The 24,719-nt window shown below is 36.3% G+C and overlaps 3 protein-coding genes and 2 long non-coding RNA genes across 5 annotated transcripts; all 5 read left to right on the top strand.

Moving 5' to 3' along the window:
• Positions 1 to 3,011: 3,011 nt before the first annotated feature.
• LOC145737785 (uncharacterized) lies at positions 3,012 to 4,278 on the top strand. Its single transcript, XM_081992601.1, is given in 2 exon segments — positions 3,012 to 3,499; positions 3,502 to 4,278. Coding segments are annotated over 2 exon segments (774 nt in total). The 5' UTR covers positions 3,012 to 3,108; the 3' UTR covers positions 3,885 to 4,278.
• A 1,045-nt stretch (positions 4,279 to 5,323) lies between these two features.
• On the top strand, positions 5,324 to 7,474 carry LOC145737750 (uncharacterized). Its single transcript, XR_014180463.1, has 4 exons — positions 5,324 to 6,223; positions 6,287 to 6,357; positions 6,426 to 6,525; positions 6,758 to 7,474. It is a non-coding gene; the product is annotated as an uncharacterized LOC145737750 (long non-coding RNA).
• A 6,130-nt stretch (positions 7,475 to 13,604) lies between these two features.
• Positions 13,605 to 15,494, top strand: LOC145737910 (uncharacterized). The gene is given in 3 exon segments (XM_081992748.1): positions 13,605 to 13,651; positions 14,640 to 14,720; positions 14,722 to 15,494. Coding segments are annotated over 3 exon segments (771 nt in total). The 3' UTR covers positions 15,365 to 15,494.
• Positions 15,495 to 20,186: 4,692 nt separating this feature from the next.
• LOC145737676 (uncharacterized) lies at positions 20,187 to 22,148 on the top strand. Its single transcript, XM_081992475.1, has 2 exons — positions 20,187 to 20,327; positions 20,402 to 22,148. Exon 2 carries the CDS (start codon positions 20,679 to 20,681, stop codon positions 21,984 to 21,986), a length of 1,308 nt encoding a protein of 435 aa, XP_081848601.1. The 5' UTR covers positions 20,187 to 20,327; positions 20,402 to 20,678; the 3' UTR covers positions 21,987 to 22,148.
• A 1,483-nt stretch (positions 22,149 to 23,631) lies between these two features.
• Positions 23,632 to 24,486, top strand: LOC145737829 (uncharacterized). The gene is made up of 4 exons (XR_014180510.1): positions 23,632 to 23,794; positions 23,860 to 23,927; positions 23,984 to 24,067; positions 24,316 to 24,486. It is a non-coding gene; the product is annotated as an uncharacterized LOC145737829 (long non-coding RNA).
• The last annotated feature ends 233 nt before the right edge of the window (positions 24,487 to 24,719 follow it).

Genomic DNA, 24,719 nt, shown 5'->3' with positions numbered 1-24,719 from the left:
GATATACTTGACAAGTTAGGAAAAGCTCATTACTTTTCGATACTCGATCTAGCCAATGGTTTTCACCAAATCGAACTACACCCACCTGACATTCCTAAGACAGCCTTTTCAACAGACACGGGACACTACGAATTTAAACGTATGCCCTTTGGCTTGAAAAATGCCCCTTCTACATTCCAAAGAGTCATGAATAATGTACTTAGAGGCCTACAAAATGAAACTTGCTTGGTTTATCTTGATGATATAATCATCTTTAGCGTTTATTTACAGGAACATATAGAACGATTACGTGAAGTTTTCACACGATTACGTCAACCTAATTTTAAAGTTCAACTGGATAAGTCCGATTTTTTACATAAAGAGGTTGCATATCTAGGACATAAAATTACTAATGACGGAGTTAAACCTAATCCAGACAAAGTCGACGCTGGAAAAAACTTTCCAATACCTAAGACACAAAAATAAATAAAATATTTTCTAGGTTTGGCTGGCTATTATAGACGTTTTATTAAAGATTTTGCAATCTTTAATAAAACGTGTTTTTCAATTTAAGTCACTCTGATTCTTTCATTAAATCATTCGAACATCTCAAGAATTTACTTATAAATGCTCCAATATTAAAATATCCAGATTTTTCACATCCCTTCGTTCTCACTACGGACGCTTGTAATGTTGCATTGGGCGCAGTTCTATCTCAAGGAAACCCACCTAATGATTGAATGATGAACTCTTAACGAAACTGAACAAAAATATTCAACCATAGAAAAGGAACTTTTGGGAATTGTTTGGGCGTGTAAGTATTTTCGCCCTTACCTTTACGGACAAAAATTCAAGATATATACGGATCATAGACCACTCGTATGGCTATTCAACTTAAAAAAACCTAATTCAAAATTATTAAGATGGCGACTTCGATTAGAGGAATACGATTACGAGATAATTCATAAAAAAGGAAGTCTAAATAGTAATGCAGACGCACTTTCCAGAATTACGATTCCAAATAATGCCATTGAGACCGAATAGCTAATAAATAGCCCAGGAAATATTGATAATGATATCAATGATTTTCTAAACAGCACTTTTGATCCAAATTTAATACCAAATGAATTAGTATCTGAGACAATTGAAAATATCGAAAATGAAGTTCGACCAAGAGTTAATATTATTTCCGATATTCAATTAAAACCGACTAAAATCAGATGCAGTTAATCAAATCACGTTAATGGAATCGACCATTGTTAAATTTCAAGGCTTAATATCGAATATTACGCATAATGAAATAATTTTAAGATCACGAATAATAGAAATAGAGCAAAGCATTAAAGAAGCAAAACTTCTCGGTGACAATCTGAGATACTATTTCACAACTTTTATTTTAATCAATCAAATATCATCAATTTATGATGTTCTTGATAAAGTAGAAATTGCGATAACCTTTGCTAAACTTTAATATAATGCATAATTCGATGGTGGATCCTAAAGCGTTCTTAAAAGAGGTTCAGTCAATCGAAAATCTTGTAACTGACAAAAAAATACCAATTTCTGCAAATATAGAAAATATTCTATTAATCGAGAAATTAGTAAAGATGAAAGGCTATCAAAAGAATACCAATTTGAATTTTATAATTGAGCTTCCACTTGTTGAACTGGATGTATACCAATACTTCAGCGTGCATGCTGTTCCTGTGCCTAATGGTCAACAATTCATTGTCAATATTCCACATAAACCGTATTTAGCCCTCAACGACCGGAGATACGTTTACTTGGAGGAGAAATGCGAAGAAATGATTGACAACAATTGAGGACCGTTTTTCTGAAACTCGATAAGTACATTTTTACCGAAATTGAGTTATACATGGATTCTATACAAAAATTCAATACCCGACCAGCTGGTAGCGTCAGATTCATGAAAACACGGTAACTACCAGAGGTACAGCATAGACAAATTTCTGCGGTTCTTCAAAACTCGATAACTACGCGCGCTTTTTTAAAACTCGATAAGTAGCGAACCTGCATTACTTAAATGAATCCTTTTATTTTCTTCGTTAGTACAGTTTCAGCTCTGCTCCAGTGCACATAATCACCACGCTTATCACCACGTGTTTTGTGTTTTTATTTTGAAATATGCATCAAATAACGGGAGAATATAGTAAGGACGTAAAACTCATGAAAAAGGGAAGGAAATTTCGTATCTCTAAGGAAAGTAGCATTCAAGTAAGACCAAAGATTACGCGTTTTAGAAAAGAGAGGTTGAGTGAAGCGGACATCGCATGTAATCATTTCGAAGGCAAGAGAAAAGGTGTTGTTTGTAATGCAGGAGAACTAACAAGAAATGAGATACTAGGTAAGTTAACTATTTTTCGATTCGAAGTAGAATGGATACTTTCACAGACTGTATAGGTTTTAGGGAAATGGTATATGCAAATGACGCAAAAAAAATTGATCAAGATAAAATACTGCTTAAATTCATGCAAGTTGATGTACCTAAGCGAAAAACTACAGATGAAACAGTTTTGAGGCGAAATAGAAAAGTTTCTGTCAAATATTTTATTAGAACTTCTAGAGGCAATATTGCTGTTTGTGCTGCCACATTTCAAAAGATAACTGGTAATTCAAAAATTATCTTAATTTGTTGCTCCTCTGAACTTGTCTCATGTTTTAGGTGCAAGTAAAGATAGACTCTCTGGTATTTCAAAAAAATTTCTCGCCGGACAACTATTAGTGGAAAATCGGGGAGGTCGTGTACCGAGTCAGATTGATAAGGATATTTCTGAAGCAATAAAGACACACATAAGCAGCTACAAATGCAGAGAAAATCACTATTCGCGTAAAAAATGCAGAAGAAACTACTTACCTCCTGAGTTAAACATACAAAAAATGTACAAAATATTTTGTGATACAACAAACTTTAAATGTTCTTTGGCTAAATACAAGAAGATTTTTTAATGAAAATTTTAACCTTGGGTTTGGAAATCACACTCAGATACATGTTTCATTTGTAAGGAGTTACTGGTAAATATAAGAAAAAACAAGTTGTTGGAAAAACGTAATGAACTGCTCACCAAGTACAGACTTCATAAGATGAGAGCAAAGGCCTTTTTCAAATAGATGAATACTCACAAAGAAAATACATTTAAAGTTTGTTTCGATTGCCAACAAAATCAGCCATTACCAAAAATGTCTATTGGTGAAGTTTTTTACTCAAGGCAAGTTTCGCTTTATAACCTAGGCATTGTACATCACCAACAAAAAAAGCAATCCAGAGAAGATACAAACTTCTATGTTTGGTTAGAGACGCAGTCAGGTAGAGGCTGCAACGAAATAGCTTCTGGTCTGTTCCATTATCTAAGCAAGCTTGAAAACACATTGTTTGATGAAGGCAAGAATGAGTTGATCTTGGAGTTATTTTCAGACTCCTGTTCCTCTCAAAACAAGAACAGCACCATGATGACAGTCCTTATCTATTTGTTGGAAAAGTCTAGAGTTTTTAAGGAAATAAAACATTTTTTCCCATAAGAGGTCATAGTTTCATGCCCCCAGACAGGGTTTTTGGAAGAGTGGAGAAAGAATATCGAAAACGAGAAGAAATTTTGGTACCGAGGGAATATCACGAGATTTTGAAAAACCATGGAACGGTCAATGTTTGGGGACAAGACTGGAATACGTTTGATTATAAGTCGGTATCGCAGAGCATTGTGAAGAAAAAGCTACCTTTCAAAATAAGCGAAGCTCGGGTTTTAACGTACCAGAAAAGGAAAGGGACAGTTATTTGCAAAGTACGCACTACGTATACTGGTTATGACATAGAAGTTAGTAGTTTCAAAAAAGGTGTGAAAAAATCGAATATCAGCAGCTCAAAAGCTTCCAGCAGTGAATCATGTTAGTGACCTCAAGAAAAGTGACGTTAAAAAGCTCATACGTGGTATGGATCTTACGGATGAAGTTTCTACTTTTTATGATAAAGTTATGAAAGAACCTGCCTTTAGTGTTGACAATAATACTGATGAGGGGCAGGACGATGATTCCGAAGTGGATATTTGAAATATACTAACCTTTTTATCTAAAAATATTATTTTCTCTTAGCACATAATAGTTTAATCTAATTTTCGTTATTATAATATGTACTTATCGAGTTTTCAAAAAACTGTATACTTGTTTAATTTTTGTTTATGTATAATAACGTTGATATTACATTTTGTTTTTTTACTAATCTGTTTGCACTTATTACTACATTATTAATTAAATATCCAAATTGGTCAATAGGTATTATCGTTTTAGTCAGATTAAAAAAAGGCTCTCCTGAAAATTCATCATTTTGTTCTTATCGAGTTTTAAAAAAACGATCCTCAATTACTTATGTCAGAACACTCATATGAATACATTAGAAAACTTTCCACCTTGTGAAGTTCAACTAATCAGTCATAGTCAGAACGTTACTTCATGTCATCCATTTCAGTTGAAGTTATCGACGCCTCAGGTTACCAAAGTTATCGATGGAAAATGGATCGTGACCATACCAAAACGACTTGTTAGCACCGCTGAGTGTAATAAGGACAAAACAACAATTCCATTATTTGGATCCTATTTAATTGAAGTACCTATCGTGTTGATATATCTTACTAATTGTATAAATGGTAACATCCTTACTATTTGGCTGACGTATGAAAAAATACAGTAGACATTATAACATGACATGCAAAAATTCGTTTGGGTATTTTTATCTTTGGTCTGAAACCGTCTGTAATGTCTGTATCGAGTCGTAGGGTCAGAAGTCAGATTAGTTTGTAATATTTTATGTATTCGATTATAATTACCAATAATTGTGGGCAAGACTGTTTTGTCTCGTAAGATAAGATCTTTTGTTTGTAAGATAGGCCTTAAAAAGGTAAGCCGAAATATTTCAACAATGTCCATTCTAACATTCAATGTTCTTTCTAACATAACATATTCTTTAGGCGCCTTTTTTCAAGTCCAGTTATAATTCTGTCCGGATTACTAATAATCAATCTCTATATGAGCCACCATCACTGGATCTTGACTTAATCAATTTCAAAACCACCCATGAGTTAAGAGTTAACTCACCGAGGTAGTGGTTTAAAATTTATACCACGATAAATACAACCCAACCGAGTTAGTGGTCTTATTTATGGACCACCTATTCAAACTCATTTTGCAAGTGGAGCAGCCGCTCAATATTGAAACCACCGCTCGGCCAGGCGTTACTTTGGTATAGTAACGCGTAAGAGTGAATATGAGATAATTTTTTGTCACTTTGCTCTCTTTGGCGCCAGTGTTTTGTTTACTTCTGCACTGTTATCACGTGTTTCACATGGTCGACGTTGTTTATATAAAATAACGTATTTTTTCTCATTATATTTATGAAAATTCGACTTAGTACTTGGAAATAAGTAAGTATAACAAGATATTTTGTTGATTCACTTTTTTGTTTTATCGGATTTCCGTTAAAACTGGTGGTTCTTATTTTGAACCACCGCGTCAGTTGCCAAATTTAATTCAGACTATGTCAGCTGCGAGCGGAAACCGATATATCATGGAAAACGGATATCTTCTATTCCATTTAGTTGGGATGACCCGACAAGAACTAGAAGATGAGATTGAAAATTTTGATGCAGAGTCAATTCCATCACGAGACGAGTCCATTGATGAGGATGCTGACCTTGAAGGCCAACTTGATGGAGAACAAATTCCAGATGGTGAACAAGACATTAGCATTTTTATGTCCGACGGTGAAAGTGAAAGTGATTCAGAAAACGAACCCTTATCTATTTTACAACAAAGGCTAAAAGGTAATACTGCTGAATGCGATACTCAAGAATTTTCTCCAGATTGGGGAAAACATATACGTTTTGATAGTACTGCAGTGTTCAATGAGAAAACTGGTATTCCAGATGAAATCCTTTCATCAAATCCGAGCCCTATGTCACTTTTTAGTTTACTATTGTTGGAAGGGTTTCTCTTCATCGGTTTCCTTTTAATTTCTTTCCTGTTGGACCTTCAGAGAAACTTAGACGTATCAAGTGGGCTTTAAGAGGAATCGCCATTTTGTAGTACCGATTACGGGATTTTAGTGCGACCTCTTTTTAATAAAAACGGGTGTTATTTGGAGGAGTATATCGAGTTTTGTTGGGAACTCCGTTTTCTCGCTGTATGCGGATTTATAAGCCTTAAAAGTGGTGTGATTTTCTTGTGGAGTGGTGAGTTGGTGAGTTTGAGGTTAAGTTTTACCATGTGGTTATTTCACTTAGGAAATTAATTTGACCATTAGATTGACCTGAGAGACCTGAGGCAGTCTTGTAGTACCTTTAATTCGATCTGTTTGGTGGCAGTGTCGCCCAAGTAAGTTTGATTTTGGCCATTTCCAATTTAGCCTCCGGCTGAAACACGTGTCTTCTTCATTTCAATAGCAGTTAGCGGAGTCTTCAATCTGTGACTACACACAGTTTGGTAGCTGGTGACCGAGTATTCGAGAGAATCAACTAAGACCCTTTTGCTCAATCACAAAAGGTAAATTTCTTGCTTTATTTGATTAATTTTGGTAGTAAATTGGTTATAAAACCATCCAGTTGCTTACTGATTGATTTGATTTCTAATTATTGAATATTGTGCTCAACCTTTTGCGTTTTTAATTAATTTGTTTGTAGTAAATTCGATAATAAAGTATTACTAATGAATATAATCAGTCTTAATATTAAGTGATTGTAACGAACACATTGTATTTTGTACTGTATATTCTAAGGGCCCTTCCGCCGGGGTATCTTCCTGCAGGCTCATCTTTACACTGGGCTACGGCACCACGAATAGCCTTATTCGTTTCGCTAGCTTACCAGGGTTGTCCGACTACATCTCTTGGACACTGGGCTGTAGCGCTTAGATCGATAGCGGATAGCAGTACACTTGCTCTGTACAGAAAGTAAGATTAGTTTAAGAATCTTATCAAGCACTGAAGTGTGATGCTTGTTTGACGAAGCGACTAGAAACCCATAATATAAAAAACCATCTGGGGGTAACTTAATTTTGACTGTTTTATTGTTGCTGCAACCTCAAACCTCTCTCTCAGCTATCGTTCTGTGTTGAAGGCTTACTACAATTATTTTTTTGTAAATTAATTGATATTACTTGGCAGGTTTCATTTTGTTTTTTTGTAATCCTATTTGTTGTCCTGATTACTGGTTTATTGAACTCCAAATACCAACTTTGGCATTTTCTGATTTATTGGTTAAAATCAGTGGCGCAGAGAACCACCCCAACGCTCTTAACCAACTGAGCATATTAGTCGAGCTTAATTTGCCGCAAACTTTACGTTCAATACGCCAGGACATCAGTGCTTAACTTTCACTTAGCTTTAAACTCCAGCAATTTTCTTTTACGAAAGAAATTCCGTGGCAACACCCTACTCAATTGTTTAGCGACGATAATAAAATTTATGTGCTTTTCCTTCCCCCAAATTGTACGCCATTGATACAACCAATGGATCAGCATGTTATACAGGCCATAAAATTATTGTATCGTAAGAAATTGCTCCAAAAAATTGTTGAGTCTGAACGTGATATTTCGCAAGCACTGAAGGAGATAACTCTGAAGGACGTTGTTTTTTCTTTAAATGAGGGCAGGCAAAATGTGGGCATTGGCTTAATAACAAAATCTTGGAGTAAAGTATTGCTACCGACTGGGATATCAGAAGAAGATATTGGTGATAGTGATGAAGAAGACGACATCCCGCTAGCTCGGTTAATCAGACAAATTAGAGCGACAGAACCCACAGAAATTCAAAATAACATGGAAGAAATTTGAGTAAGAAACTTGACCAGAGTTTAACGAATGAAGAGATTGAAACTTGGGTGGTGACTGATAAGGCAGTTAGCGACGAATTAGCTGAAGCCGATATAATTGAAGAAATTGATGAAGATTCCGATGACAGTTCCGACCATTGTATTTCCGAAATTTCCTCTTTAGTGAAAGATGCTGATGCAGTGTCAGCTTTTATTACGTGTATTGCTTGGGCAACACAAAAAAAGCTTCCTGAACATCAAATCGTCTTCTTGCAGGAGTTAAGAGTTCAAACCCAAGATGCAGCGTTTAAAAATAAGAAACAGACACAAATTACAATTTTTTTCACGGTTTTAGAAAAAAACTAATGCTTTTTTTAGTTAAATTTTAGTTTTTTTAATTGTTAAAATAATACACATGTACATATTATTTTGATAGCACGTAAGTTACGGTTACATAACATACATATATGTATTTAAATATGTAATGATTGAATTGTATGTATAAAAATTAATATACGTAATATGTACGTACAAAGTTCTAAAAATGTGTTTTATTGTATATTCGTTAATCCTATTCGTTAATCCTTAATATAGAATATACTATTCTATATTAAGAGCCGAAAGTAGATATTTGCCGCTTGCACATGAAAAATCATGTAAAAGCGGCAAAAGTACTTTCGGCTCGATATATAGACGATATTTTTTCGACGACTGCTGTGGGGTGGAGTAGAAGGACAATTCACATCATTTTCGTAGCTCGAACTCATTGTCACCGATAAATCACTTTGACGGAATGGCTTTAATTCAAACAGGTCTGTCAAGCGTTGTTATGGAAATGCCGAAAAAGTTGGTGAGTAGATTGTTACTAGAAAGCAAAAACGCTCTAGGACAGAAAATGATTCACTTTCAGCGCGCGAATAACCACTTTCTGCTTTGAAATGGAAACGTACATGAGGTACTTTCAAAGTCAGTCGTCAAAAAAAATTTTTTCGCTTGCTGTCCAGAGCAACGTCCACAATGCATGCCATTATTGGAAATGTCAGTGTCACCAGTTTGATGTCAGTATTCAATTGTGTATAGTTTCGATCCTGTTTTTGAGTACCTACGCAGTAAGTTTAGTTGTGTTAGATATTTAGCGATGTTTGTAGAAAAAATATTGTACTCCATTTCCACATTCTCAGAGCATAAGTCATGTTTGAGCATAAAATACATAAATAACTATTTATATTGAGATAATTTAAAAATACTCGTTTTATTGCTTAGCTGAGTTTTAGGTTCATAATTATCATAAATAAGTACTTTTCTTAACAAATGAATCAATATAAAAGCTTAAATAAATTACCTGCTAATCTGTCAGAAATATTTTAATTTAAATAAATGGTAACTATTATACAGCAGCCTCATCCTACGATTACATAGTACACGTAGTAGGCATCTACTCGACACGGATTGGTACAAAAGTTTAAACAAGAAGCAGCTCCTCTAGGGCCCTATCGTCAGTGCACTATTTTGTACGGTTTGGTACACACGTGTTTTTATTTTTCTTGCAGCTCCACACAAGTCTATAAAACAATGGGCCGAACCAAGAGAGATGCCGTAAACGGCGTAAAAAAGCGAAGCACAGTCGTAAAGACAAAGAATTGATTCGAGAAGTGCTCAGACAACTTCGGGAATCACGAAGGGAGTCTTCATCAAGCTCTGGAAGTTCATCAAGTTGGTACGCATAACATAACCTATTTGTCGAACACGAGACGGACTTATCTCGATCAAGTCCTGGTTCGAGGCTAGTTAAGCTTTTAGTTTGTGTAAAAAGAGGGCCGGCAGACATGTGTCTTGCCATTCTACTATCATGTGATAGTTGTTACCGAAATACGAGTGGCTGTTCTGCACTACTAACCTCATCTCAGTACATTTTTGGTTTTTTCAATAGTACAATAGGCCCTGGCAGCCATGTGGCTTGCCTACTTTGACTTGAAATCCCTATATCCCCATTCGAAGGCCATTGTTTACATTCGACTTAACCTAACCTCAAAGAGAAACTGGTTTTAAAGGAAATTTGGATTTTAGAGTCCTATTATTCTGAGTCAGAGAAATCATCCTCTGAAGAGAGAAACGGTAGCGCCGTTAACGTAACGTCCGAGGGTACACCTGCCCCAATTCCCACGGAACTTATTTTGTTGGGTGGCAGACCCCCTGACTACTGACAAAACCGGACCAGAAATCGAGGAATAAATATTAAAAAGGTGGCAAGTCTTTTTGGGCCAGTGGATTCCCAGGGGTGATAAGGAGGATTTAACAGCTAAATACCCAAGACCATCTAATTTTGAGCTACTTGTTGTCCCTGACATAGTCCCAGAAGTACGGGTTCTTCTGGATGAAGCCTGTCTTAAAAGTGATAACTTTCTTAGTAAACTACAAGAGCAAGTGGTAGTGGGACTAGGTGCAATGGCCATTGCATTGAACTCCATGTTTTCTAACCCAACAACAGAGTCCAATATATTGTTGGAACCCTTAGTTGACTCTGCTATGGTTCTATTGAATGTCCACTATTCATTGTCCCTCTATCGAAGGTATTTACTCCTTCTAAAATTAAATGCTCATACTAGGAAGGCTGGTCGGTAAGGAAGGCTAGCCATCGAGTTACAGCCGTAGACAAATAAAGGACCCGGACCCAGTACATTTCGCCGAGGTTCCTCCCAGCGTACTCAATTGCCAAAAAACTCCAAGCGCCATTACCCCCCTCCCGCTACAAGTCGAAGGGAGAGCGAGATCACCGGCTTATGCCTCAACATTCTCAACCTCGACAGAGAGTTCACCCTCCGCTGGATCAAGAACAATCGAGGCAAAGGTTCAAAAGGAGACGACCTTAAAACCTATCTCTGTAAGTTGCAATGCTTCTTTTGCTGGTCGCTTGTCACTTTTTTACGATAATTGGCGCTATATAACCTCCAATTCTACTCTTCGGTCATTGATTCGAGGTTACCAATTGCAATTTCAAAGTAAACCACATAATAAGTCGCCATATACAAGTATTCTCAATTCATGCGAAGTTCATCATCTCCCAAGTAACAGCAGACGTCCAATGGACGTCTCTTTTTGGTCATTTTTCGTCAGCGACGTCTCTGGACTAGTGCAGATGTTCTTGAGACGTCATTTTTGAAACGGCGTCTTTGGGACGTCTTTAGTGGTTCAAAGCATGTTGAATTTTAAAGCGCAAAGAGAACTGGCGCTGGTATACGTTGCCAGTGTTAGAGAAATTTCTTCGATACGAAGAGTTTTAACGAAAATTCTGCCTTTGTATGGATCTTGTGATTATTTTATGAAATTACAAGCGCATCACAATGTTTAAGCAATATACAGATATAAAGGGTTTCACCTTCAAACAAACTGATAAATAAATGTATCAATATTTTGATCACTTTATCTGAATTGAAAATATATTTGGCAGTAATGCAACGACTACAAGGTTAATTTAATTTGTTTAAAATAAAGAATTTTTTGCATTGTTTGGGGTATTTTTTTGGAAATTTTTCGTGGGGATAAATTTTAACCTAAACTAAAATAAATAAATTTTATTTGCATTAAATATTTAGTAGTTTTTGGAGATTTACTTGTAACGCATCTCGTTTTGAAGTATTTGAGATATATGCGGGAAATGTTTTTGTAACGGATATGTATTAAAATCCAGGAATGACAAATTATCATTTATGAAAATACGGAAAAATAGTTTCTGGGGATGTTTTTTCAAAATGCCCAGTATTTAGGGGATTTTTATAATTTCGACTGGGGAAATCGAGTCGACAAATCTGGCAAACCTGGGTCACTGCGACGGTGCGTCGGTGCGAGACTGAAAGTGCTACGTGACACGCGATTCGAGTTTCGAATTGTTAATTTGTTTCGTTGTTCGTACGTTTCCCTTTGTAGTTTGTACGGTGTTCGGTCTCGGTGTATGCTAGGTGATTTGTTTTTCCTCGAGGTTTTTCTTCAAGGTAGGTAAGTACCAACAAAATATGCTTATCTGTTTAATGAATTCAAATAATTCTGTTTATTTGCCCGGAGTTTTGACATGACAAAACTAGAAATGAATCTTAAAAAGACGCCAAACGCTGCACTACGCCATTTTGAAATCATTGGTTAGGGCGTTGTTTTTTCATGGTTTCCTCATAGTTTAATGTTGGGTGTGCTGGTGTGCCTATTTTTCAGTTCTTTTCTGCTTCAAGTTTATTCAATTACATCTGTTAATACCTGGTTTGAGTTTAAAATGTGAATATGTTTATTTTGTAATATGTGGTAGGTGAGGTAAATTGATATGAATTGCAAATATTGAAATTGAACCAAAATTTTTGATACTACTCCCTTTTTCATCTAGATGTACGTTTTAGTAGAATTTGACGGTGAAGGTATTGGAGAGTTGGCTATAGTTAGAGGTAGATGGTTAACCCCTCGAAAAAAGGAAGTTTATTGGCCGCCGGTAAAACAGCAGAGTGTCTTTGACGAACTTTTACTTGACAATAGGAGTCCAGATACAAAGAACTGGAAAACTTATTCTGTTCGTAGATGCTTATATGAAACAGGTACATTTTTAATTCCAAATTTTTATCCAATATAAGGCTGCACTGCAAAGGAATTTCCGAAACCGTATAAATTAGGAAAGATTTCCTATATGGTTCTAAATCGCGGGCGTGGCGTTTTCAAAAATATGGTATTTGTTTTAATTTTTGAAATAGCTATTTAAAAAAAAACTTATTTTTGAATATTATTTTTATTTTAAGTGGAAGTATTTGTCCCGAAATTTAGTTTTTCGATAAAACCGTACGTACAAAATTTATTTTATGCACTTTAGAGAGAGTAAGATATTTGTGCCATAGCAACACTTACAGGGCACAATAAATTTTGAGTGAATCCACCCTGCCAACAACATTCAATGACAACTACCAATGATACGAGCTGTCAATCTTGAAACTAGGGTACCGTTAAGTGATAAGTGATCTACTCTGAGCTTTGTGATTTTTTATTTTTAGTTTCTCACATTCTAAAGTGCATAAAATAGTTTATAAACCTCGTGACTAAAGTGTCCTTTGGCAAAACATTTTGCAGTAAAAGAGATCTTCTGATTGAGCAAATAAAATACAAGGTGTTTAATTTAAAATAATCAAAATACATGTCAAAATTTAACAAGAGTGTGTGACAATGCAATATGATTCAGAAAAAAATGCTGCAACTTTGCTAATTTAAATTATGCTGTCAGATCAAAAATAACGGAGTTAGCTATTGAGTAAAATATAAACAATTCCCCTAGTACCTAATTACAATTCGTCGCCCCAGTATTGGTTTGTTCTATGTCCACTTTTTATAAAAAATCATGTTTTGGTATTTTCGAAAAGCTTAGAACTGGTTTGTTCTATCTCCATTAAGAAAATAAGATAATGTAGCAAGAAAATCGTAATAATTTGTTCTATATCCGCAAAAAAAAAATCTGAGTTATTATTGGTTTGTCCTATGTTTGGATTGAAGAAAAAAATGTCATCCTTTTAGCCTATGTCCCTTTTATAACTATTAAAGCTTAATGTAATTTTATCCTATCTCCAACTTTAAAATTTTTTCTCGGAGATAGAGAGAACATATACACACTGAGCGACATCTAAAATATTTGTTCTATCTCCATTTCAACCAATAAGATTTTTTTATAGAGCCAATCTAGAATATATTTAATTTTTCAGCCAGTGTATGCATAAAACGACTTTGTATTAATGGTCTACGACAACATGCACGCTCGCGATTAATAATTATTACACTATTTACTGTGTTTACAAAATGAGTGATAGTTCGTCACCACCTGAATTATCGCCTAACACTAGAGGGTAAGTGAAACTCTTAGTGAAATGCAATATTAATTATTAAAAGAGGGAATCCATATACCGGTCGAAACTAATAGAACATTCAGGAACTTTTTTGATATATGAATTATAGAAGTAATTTATTTCATCTTATTGCTTTTATTAAATGGCTGAATTTGGGGCCTATAGAGGAGTATAAATACTTACCACTTTAATTATCGTATACATAATGCAGGCTGTTTTTGAAATATACGTATACCTTTAACCGCCATATTTGCCTGCCCTACTTTAAGCTAAGCTTCTTTTGTTGTGGCTGTTATAGTTTTAGTGAAAAAAATGACAGTGTTGTGACACATTTAGTTTTTAAGCTTGACTAAAGTACGGCGGTGCAAATAGAAGTAAGTAGCGTACCTATTTCAGAAATGAAAATAAAAATTATTTAGAAATATTATCATTCTGGAAATATTTTTACTTTAGCTTCTTTTACATTTTTATCTTACTAACTTCTTACATACTTGTTTTACCAATATACCTAGACTAAAAAGTCATGCGGGTATTTTTCAAATAGTTGAAAATATTTTATTGCTTTTCAGATAAGACCTTTTTATATAGTATGATTATCATGAATAGTTCAGATTTTTTAGGTAGCTTTATTTTTCTAGATTATTGAGCGTTCTGGATAGCAGTGAATCTTCAGCAGAATCATCAGCAAATGACGAAGTCAGATTCTCAAAATATCGAATAGAACAAGTTAAAAGAAATGTCTTCAAAAACTTCTATTCTTACTTCGATTCGAACAAACCTTCAACCAGCACAATTCAAGAACGGGCTGATAGTCTAATACAAAACGATATTAACATTGAAATTTTGGATATAGTTTGCGAGGATGGCGTTATTATAACCACCACTAATAAAGAAAATAACCTACAAGAATTAACCCCATTAGAAATCGCTGGGACCATTCTCAATGACAGTAATATTGCCAACTTCAATGAAAGCACTACCGTTGAAGTCCGCAAAAATCTTACAAGAAAAAGACAAAATTCCCTGAAAAATGGGTACAAAATGTGAGAAAAAAGAAACGAGAGGCAGGAGGAATATGTTGAGATTAAGGGTAAAACTCATCCAATGAGGGCTGTGAAAACCGGATGCAAAAATACTATCTATCGGTTTAAGTGTTCTATTAATATAAGTCCTTATCAAAGAAAAACCATACATGAAGTTTTTAGGAGACTCTCAGATTCTAAAAAAGGTCATTTTTACAGTAAGTACGTGATTCAAAATTTTAAACCGCGCAAACGTGGTGATACGGATAGAAAAATATTCTCTTTTGAATATTTTCTTGAAGGGAACGGTGGAAAAAAGACAGTTTGCAAGGAGTTTTTTTTAGGTACTTTAAACATTAGCTCCCGAAGGATTTACTATCATTTCTCTAAAGTATATAATGTATCCACGGGTCTTCCTAGATCGCCCCTAAAGGGTAAAAATACGAAAAAAGTTATTTCACCTGAAAGGAAAGAAGAAGACCGTCAACATATATCCTCGTTTCCGTTAGTCGAATCACATTATTGCAGGTCGACAACAAATAAACTATACCTAGAATCAAGCTTAAGTTTAGCTCAAATGTACCGATTGTATTGTTTAAACGTAGAAAACCCAGTAGAGTTTCATATATATTCCAAAATCTTTAACTCTGAATATAACTATGCATTCCATAAACCAAAAAAAGACATGTGACAAATGCTCTGAATTTTAGTTAGATCACACTCCTTCCCCAGAAAGAAAAGTTAGGATATTCATATAAAAATGAAGATCGTGCTAAAACTGAAAGGGATCAAGGGGAGGAAAATTATGGACACTACGACGGCTGTGATTACATTTGATTTAGAAAATGTATTCTCTTTACCAAAATCAAATGTATCCAGTAATTTTTACAAACAAAAACTTAACTGTTATAATTTAACTGGACATTACAGTATAAATAAGACAGTGTACTGCAGCGTATGGAATGAAGGAATGACTGGGAGAAGTGGCTTGGATCTAGCAAATGCTTTAATAAAAATTTTAACAGAAGCTGTAAAAGATATTCTTGAATTAACGCTAATCATTCTTTGGTCAGATAGTTGCGTACCCCAAAACAAAAATTCAATTATGTCCTTTGCCATACAGTCGTTTTTAAATTCTCCTGAAAACATATCCGTTAAGACAATTGAACAGAAATTTTGTGAGCCAGGGCACTGTTCCCTGCAGGAGGTAGATTCTGCTCATAGTGTAATTGAAAAACACGTAAGATATTTAGATAGCTATATATATATAGCCCTTTGTCATTTATACGATGTCTCGAAGAAAAAATTAAATTCCGAATAATTCAAATGAATAAAAAAATCAAAAATTCAAAATCAGCTTATAGAAACTTTAATCCCAAAGAGGCATATTCTGACTTCAAGTACGACGTAATTCCGTACACAAAGGTTAGACACATTTTATATGAAAAGAATAATATGTGTACAATCAAGTATAAGCTGTCTTTTGATGAAGGTTTTATTTCATCTTCCATACTCAATAATATTCCAAGAAAACCGCGAAAACAAAAATGTCGAAAAATTGATCTAGTTGAGTTTCCAAAAGTACCATGTTTAAAACTCAAAGGGTCCTTGTCCGAAGAAAAGAAAAAGTCTCTGTATTCAATGCTAAGTACCATGCCTTTAGAAGATAGGAACTACTACGAAACGACGGTTTTAAAAGGATATCATAGTAAAAAAAAATAATTCATGTTTCCTTTGGTTAATAAGTTTAGTATAGTCAGTATTATTTTTTACTCTTAATGTTCCTATAATAGGCTGTGTTATTACGTTATGTTTATTTTTTTATTATAAATACATCAATATTACATACATGTTATGGTGTTATCTCCACTTTGATAACTCTGTTTAATAAAGTTGTTCTATCTCCAAACAGTTTTTTACTTTTAGCCATTTAAATGTATATATATTATTTTATAACTTATATTTGCACTGTAAAATTTGAATATACTATATAAACTACATCACTGCGCAAACTATCACTTTTTCAAAAACAGCTAGGCAGTCAATAACTCATTCAAAACATTGAACTGTTCATATCTCCAATTGTTGAAAAATGGACATAGAACAAACCTATACTGGGGCCACGAATTAAGTTCTGGAAATTACCCAATTTTTTTGCATTATTTTTACACAATAACATAATTCTCGCTTGCAAAATACTAAATAAGCTCAGATAATAAAAAGTTGAATACGTTTTAATAGTGTATCAGTCTTGAAGCAGGGTAGTCTTGAAACATAGTGATACAATATACTTTTCAGATGACTAATGCGATTGCCAAACGAAAACTAAAAGTAGCGGAAATTTCGTCAGATTTGGCATCAGATAGTGAATTAACTGATGCACGAAGGATACAAAAAAGAAAACAGTGTTGCTCAGATAGTTCTGATGATGACAATAATTACTGCTTAAAACGACCGCCAAATATTAATTTTGATTATCATTACGCCTTAAAGCAGTCTTCAACTGGTAATATTTATAAGGATGAGGAAGCTGGTGAGTTACTAAATTGAGCTAATTGAGCAGGTCCTTCTTCCATTTGAACTTCATTGGAAGCTTTCGGTTTGTTGTTGTGTGGTTTTTATCCGATTGAAATAAATTTTTGGAAATATAAAGCTAATCAAGGCATTTTATCAAAAAGGTTTGTGTAAATAACACATCCAATGTTCAGCTTTTTTGAGAAACTGGTATCCAAAAATCGAATGTCAACCAAAACGTTGCAACGGCTATAATTGCCGTTTGATACAGTTTAGTGCACACTCTATCAAGAGGTGTTGGTGGTCGATAGGTTCAAGCAACCAGGGCGGATACGCCGAAGTTGATGAACAGATCGATGATGCCCTGGTTCGATTCTCGGTGCCAACCAATCTTTTTTATTTTTTTTCCTAATGTTTTCGTATGCGGTACGAGTTAAGCAAAAAATAATCTAAACCCGAAATGCCTTGTCGGAAAACGTGTGAATGCGATCTTTTAAGCTAGAAGTTTGAACGACAATGGGTGTAATTTAAAGTGTGATTTCTACGCAGAATATTAGAAGGCTGAACAAAAGGACATTGTCGCTGTTTCAGGTTGAATTTACTTTATTAATTAATTTTAAGTATGTAGGGAAATGATGTGGGTATTTTAGCCAGCCGGTGTTAAAGCTAAATACTTGAGAGGACCTGATATCGATCGCCATTACTAAGAGGTACGCCGGATTGGCAAAATCCAGCACCCGTACTAAGGCAGCCGTTAGCTAATCCCTCTGACGACCTGCATCATTAGTCGTGAGGATATAAGGAAGGAGTAATATCGATAGATTGGCTGTTGATTAAGAAGCCCTAGAAACCCACTAATTTAAGTTAAGTGTACGTCTAAGGGTTTAAGTTATATAGTACCCGTTGGTACGTGGACGCCTGGTGAATTTCGTCGGAAAAATTGAGGAAAATCACCGGCAAACCACGCAACAAGGCTAAAACACCAACTAGAAGACCGACGTCTCAGCCCCAAAGTGCATGGGAAAATCCAAGAAATTAAAATAATAAAACTTAAACCCGCAAATTTGAACAATTTTGCACATCGATACATCGCCTTATCGGATTCCACCGAATTCTGTAAATAAAGAAAAAACCCACTTTATCAACAAAATACTAACACAATGGCAACATGGAAGGCAAATGAAATAAATATCTTAACTAACCATATAGAACAACACAGGGGCGTACTGGACCGTAAAGCAATTCTAGAAATTCAACAACTACTACCTGGAAGGTCAGCAGCTGCGATCAAAAAGAAATACCAGCAGAAAAAGCAAAACCTACAGGAAACTGGGCAGATGAAGAAACAAAACGACTAGTAAGAAGCTACAGCCGCAGAACAGAGCCAAAATCAACCCTCAGATTAGCATCCATCCAACAAGACTTCCCAAACAGATCCATAAAAGCCATGGCCACCAAACTTAGAGAAAACTTTCCCGATATATATTATATGCGCAAAAATTACAGTACCAGCGAAAGCAGCTCAGAAAGCACACAAGAGGAAACATCACAAGATAAAGAAGAAATGACGGATAAGGAAGACACGCCCAATCAAGATCTAAAGCACCAACCAGATGAAATCAAACAGGGCGAAGCCGGCCCTGACTCGGAAGCGGGTTCGAGCGGAACGGAAAGAAGGGTTGAGGAAGGAAATGTACAACCACCAATATATCAATCTGACCGACCAACCGAACAAGACGCAGAATTTTTACAAATAAAAACACATTTCCAAAAGTTGCTCATACAAGTTGGCGACAAAAGGAAAAAAATTCAAAAATTCCTAGTTAGGCCAAGCAACAAAACATAATTAAGTAAAATCAATACAATTCTTGAGGAGGAAATAACAAACATACAAAAATCCAACAAAAAAGAAGCAGAAAAACGAAAAGCTATAAAAGCAGCCATATACGCAGCAGGAAAAACGATCCGGGAAATATTGATGCCAAAAATTGGAACAAAACCGAAATATGTTTTCACTCAGAACAAAATAAAAAAACTGGACATACACCTAAAGAACGCTAATAATATCAGGGAGCTGGGAAGCAAAAAACCAACCAAAAAACTGATGCAGGAAATCCAAACCATCAGAAAGCTTAAAATGACCCTGCCACAGTACATTGAGTCGACACAGGAGAGAAAAACCATTCTGGAAGCTAGACTGGAGGAACAGAAAAGAGCTGAAGAAAGGAACCAGCTAAGGAAAAAATTCTACGACAGACCATCAATAGATATTCTGAATACACATAGAGAACCTGTCGAACTGCAACCAGGAGGCAGAAAACTATTATAGAAACCTGTACAAGAAGCAACAGGACAACATACCAATACCCACCTTTAACAAATGGCTGAAAAAACTGCGGAAACACACGAGAAAAACAGCAACACCCCGACCACTCTACCAAGACAACATTGAGCAAGAAATAGAGCAAGCGTTACAAAAAGCAGCGCCCTGGAAAGCACCTGGAGAAGACGGCATCCCCACATACATATACAAGATCCTAAAGGCCGCAAAAACCTACCTAACAAGGTACGTAACTGACATTGTAAATAACAAAATCAAGTTTACAGAGACCGACGTTAGAGCCAAGAGAGTGACGCTGATATACAAAAAAGGAACCAAGACCGACCCAGCCAACTACAGACCGATCTCACTACTCAATACCGATTATAAAATAGTGACGTCGGTCATAGCCAGCAAAATAAAACAGGTAATACCAAAATGGGCTCTACCACCCGAACAGCTCGCGCAAAGTGGATTGTGGGGAACGGCGCATGGACTTTTAATGGATAAAAGCATAAGCAGTTTAGCCAGATACAGGCGAGTACCCAATTTTTCAGCCTGGTACGATTTCAGGAAAGCATACGACTCGGTTCACCACAAACACCTAAAACGACTTATCGATGTATTACCCCTCCACCACAACATCAGAACAGCGATCAAAACAGCTTTAAAACAGTGGTCCATGAGAATCCAAGTCGGAAAAACCATGACTAATCCAGTTTCAGTCCGAAGAGGCGTGCTACAAGGAGATTCCATGAGTCCATTGCTGTTTACACTGGTTACAGCAGGCGTCATTGACCACCTAAAAACCGACTCACAGGTAACAAAAATAAACCGAGGTAAGCAGCACGTAATAGCATACATGGATGATTTTAAATGTCACGCACCCAGCAGGCAAGGGCTGGAAACACTCACAATACAGCTCACAAGCGCCGCGGGGGAGCTGGGACTGGTACTAAATAGGGACAAATGCGGTCAATACGTGAGAACAGCACAGATCGACGACGCGGGAGACCAGGCACCTTTTCTACCGCAAATAAGGGACGGCTACAAATATCTGGGGCTGGAACAACTGGAACAGGATAGCCTAGTCAATTTTAAAAAAATTTAAGAAAAGGCACAGGCTGGCCTGAGGCGAATTCTGAAGTCAGGACTGACCACCGAACAAAAAATGCATTTAATAAACACAAACATAATTCCAGCAGTGGTTTACGTCACAGCAAATATAGCTCCAGATGAAAAACGTGCAACCACCCTAAAGAGATGCAGGGACCTGGACACAATGATACGTACCAGGCTGGTAGACCACAAAGTAAAGGGCAAAACATCGTCAAATGCCGCAGTATACATGCCTGTAAAAAGAGGGGGACTGGGCCTCAAATCATTAGAGCACGAAACCGAGCTGGGTTACATAAGAAAGGGAATCTACCTTGACCAGCACGAACATATGGTTGAATGCAAACGCAGGTACCTAGATTTGCAAAAAGGTGGGTGGAGGAACTCTTTAAGTGACATGGCATGGGTCCTAGACAAATATGACATCGAAGTGCAGGATGGCCAAAACATCAAAGAAAGGTGTCAAAAAACCGTCAGAGAAGCGACCAAGAATTATCAAGAAAAATTGGGAAATGAGTGGTCCAGGAATATGCACTATGGACGAATAGTATTGAAAGAAGGCAACAAACTCACCATCCCGGCCTTCACTTCTTCATATCTGGACACCTGGAGGAGGGGAATGCTGAATAGTGCAGCAGAAGACCAACTCCACGGCCTGGCAATGGCACAAAACAGAAGACGATGCCGACGAGGGTGTGACGCCGTGGAAACCGCATACCACGTTTCCAGTGCCTGTGTGGACAACTCATACACCACCAGGCACGACTACGTCGTTCATTGGATTGTGAAAACCATAATGCAAGCAATGCGAGTGCCTAAAAAGTGCTTTAAACATTTTCAGTTTGGCAGGGCGACGTGTTCCGAGACTTTCCAGACTGGCGAGCGTACCGTCAAAATCAGTGCTGGAAAGAAAATCTTAACCGGACAGCCGTTGTACCACAACAAGCCAGACATAGTGGTCCACTTAACCAATTCCGACGAAATCTATGTCTTTCAGGTCGCCATTTCCCACCTTCAAAACATCAGGGGCCAGGAAAAGCTGAAAAAGGCCAGGTACACAATAAATTCTTTACATCATATTTCAGACATCAACCAGCTAAACGATCTCGAAAGGAACCGTAACCTCGTAACAGAGATGGCGGAAATGCACAGATGCCCTGTGAGATTCGCTGTATGCGTGGTGGGCGCGTATGGGGAGATTTTGGCAACCGAAGAGTACAAAAACTTCCAGACCATGCTCAGGGACCGGCTGAAATGCTCCCAAAAAGCCATAAAAATCCTAGCCAACAAGATCAGCTGCAGTGTAGCAGTGTCCACCTCCAATATGCTCATAAGACGAGTCAAAGAACCACAAGCTACCTAGAAAGATGTAAAGATGTGTAAACTATCTGTAAATAGTATAATTTGTAAATAGTAGGAATCCCATGTATAATATGTATATAGTTGCGTATAAAACAAGTCCTGTATTTATTCAGATATTTTAGCACAATTTTATCTTGTAAATATTTTGGACGAAAATAAATGAATATACTACCGAATGCCCTCATCCAAGGGTCTAGGGTTCATGTCCCTGCTCGGGCGCCAGTTGTAACGTTTCTAATTTAAAAAGATTATTAAATGTGAATATAAATATATATAAGTGTATTGGCTAGGTGTTATTTAAAAAACAGTTAACACTCACCACTGAAACTAAAATTACTTATCCTATAGTCCTTTACAAGATCACAGCAACTTACGTAGTTGTCCACGTACCAACGGGTACTATATAACTTAAACCCTTAGACGTACACTTAACTTAATTAAATTAGTGGGTTTCTAGGGCTTCTTAATCAACAGCCAATCTATCGATATTACTCCTTCCTTATATCCTCACGACTAATGATGCAGGTCGTCAGAGGGATTAGCTAACGGCTGCCTTAGTACGGGTGCTGGATTTTGCCAATCCGGCGTACCTCTTAGTAATGGCGATCGATATCAGGTCCTCTCAAGTATTTAGCTTTAACACCGGCTGGCTAAAATACCCACATCATTTCCCTACATACTTAAAATTAATTAATAAAGTAAATTCAACCTGAAACAGCGACAATGTCCTTTTGTTCAGCCTTCTAATATTCTGCGTAGAAATCACACTTTAAATTACACCCATTGTCGTTCAAACTTCTAGCTTACAAGATCGAATTCACACGTTTTCCGAGAAGGCATTTCGGGTTTAGATTATTTTTTGCTTAACTCGTACCGCATACCAAAACGTTAGGATTGCAATAAAATAAAATAAAAAAGGTTGGTTGGCACCGAGAATCGAACCAGGGCATCATCGATCTGTTGATCAACTTCGGCGTATCCGCCCTGGTTGCTTGAACCTATCGACAACCAACACCTCTTGATAGAGTGTGCACTAAACTATATCAAACGGCAATTATAGCCGTTGCATAGCCCCACTAATTAATTAAAAAATGAAACCAAACAAAAGACACCTTTGAACATCCCCGATCCATGAATATTATGGTCTGACCCTAGGCTCTCTATTGATAACTTCCCCTCCTTATTGCTAATGACCTTTACACCAGCTTTAATTAACTGTGTGTATGTTTTTTTTTTGTTTATATATTCATTTTTTTTATTATTTATTTATTTTTTTTTTTTTTAACTTAATTCCATACCGTACATAGCCCCACTAAAGTCACTATTCTGTAATGTGTGGCTTTAAGCTCACTACATTAAAAACTCCTCTAATGCTTCCATCTGCCGTGTTTCGTAATGTATTGCATTGTGTCCTGCTATATCTTTTATTCTATATGGGCCCTCATAGAGTAAGAACAGTTTTTTAATTTCACCATCCTCGGTCGACGACATGTTGTTTGCTTTTAGCCAAACTGATTGTCCTACTTCGAACTTTGTGTATTTTTTCGTTGTAACGGTTTATTTTTGTCACTACGCTGTTATGGCTAATTGCCAAATTTCATATACCTGCTCGGCCCATCTCTACTTTAATTGTCAATGTCGTGATCTTCATCTGGGCGTCGGTCTGTCATATGTCCGGGATTTAATTTTGACCCGTCCATCTGGTGAGTTCTCTTCTTTCTTCTCAAATCTTTTTTATCCGCGAATTTAGCCATCATCATTGGGATTTATCGCGAGACGAATATTGATTTGTGTGCGTTAGCGTAGTGGGTGAGTTTTCTAGCCAATATTTTCGTCCACAATAATTTATTTCACGGTGTTATAATTGTTCTTAGGCTCGAGGCAGACGGCCGTTTTCTTCACCAACTTGTGGTTTCTATTAGTAATGTTAGAAATTCCTTCCGTAAGTGCATTTTACCTTGATAATTTTAGTTATTAATTTTGCTTTCCTTTAAATAGTAACAGACAGGGGAAAAACCAAAGCAAAGCGAGCTACACGTCTCGGTCAGCTATCTAGCTATATCTTAACCCTGAATCCAACAGGTAATACTTTATTAATTAATTTTTACTTAACTATTTCACTATTTCTAATCATTACATTCATTGCAAGAGGCCCAAATTGATAGTTTTTTCCTAATCAGATTAACGTTGTTTACTATAGTCTACACCATGCGTGTGTGTGTGGTTATGTCATATTTGTTTGAACTATTTTGTTAAGTACTAATCAAAAGCAGCCTTCTTGTGGATGTATATATTTTATTTGCGGTTTGTATATTAGTTTTTTCTCACAGGGTCCAACCTAGGGGTTAACAATCCAAACAACTTAGTCACGCCAACAACGACGTTTTGTAGTTGGGCGCCGGTTAGGCAGTTGACCTTATTGCGTAAGAATTAGCATAAGTTAGCCGGCTTTATAGTGTTGTGGCTTCCGCAGATTTGCCTGAATAAATTGGTTATTATTTTATTTGTTGTTTGAATTCACAAGTCTCTATTATTAGTTGTTATCGTCATATAATCACTAAATAATTGCTGCATAGTTTCTTCCTTTTTTTTAGCTTTTTTATTATTTTTATTAACTTTGGTTTTGATAACTAGCAGGACATCTGAAGGTTTCCAGTTTTCTTTACCTGTTCGATAAAACTGGTGGCGAACCCCTGAGCTAGTCGAGTGTTGTTTGCACGCGTCACACTAATCG

Source organism: Ips typographus, linkage group LG14 (assembly GCF_016097725.1).
Source record: "Ips typographus isolate SLU linkage group LG14, UJ_Ityp_2.0, whole genome shotgun sequence".
NCBI lineage: Eukaryota > Metazoa > Arthropoda > Insecta > Coleoptera > Curculionidae > Ips > Ips typographus.
Note: the sequence above shows the minus strand (reverse complement) of the source record. Positions and strands in the feature narration are given on the sequence as shown.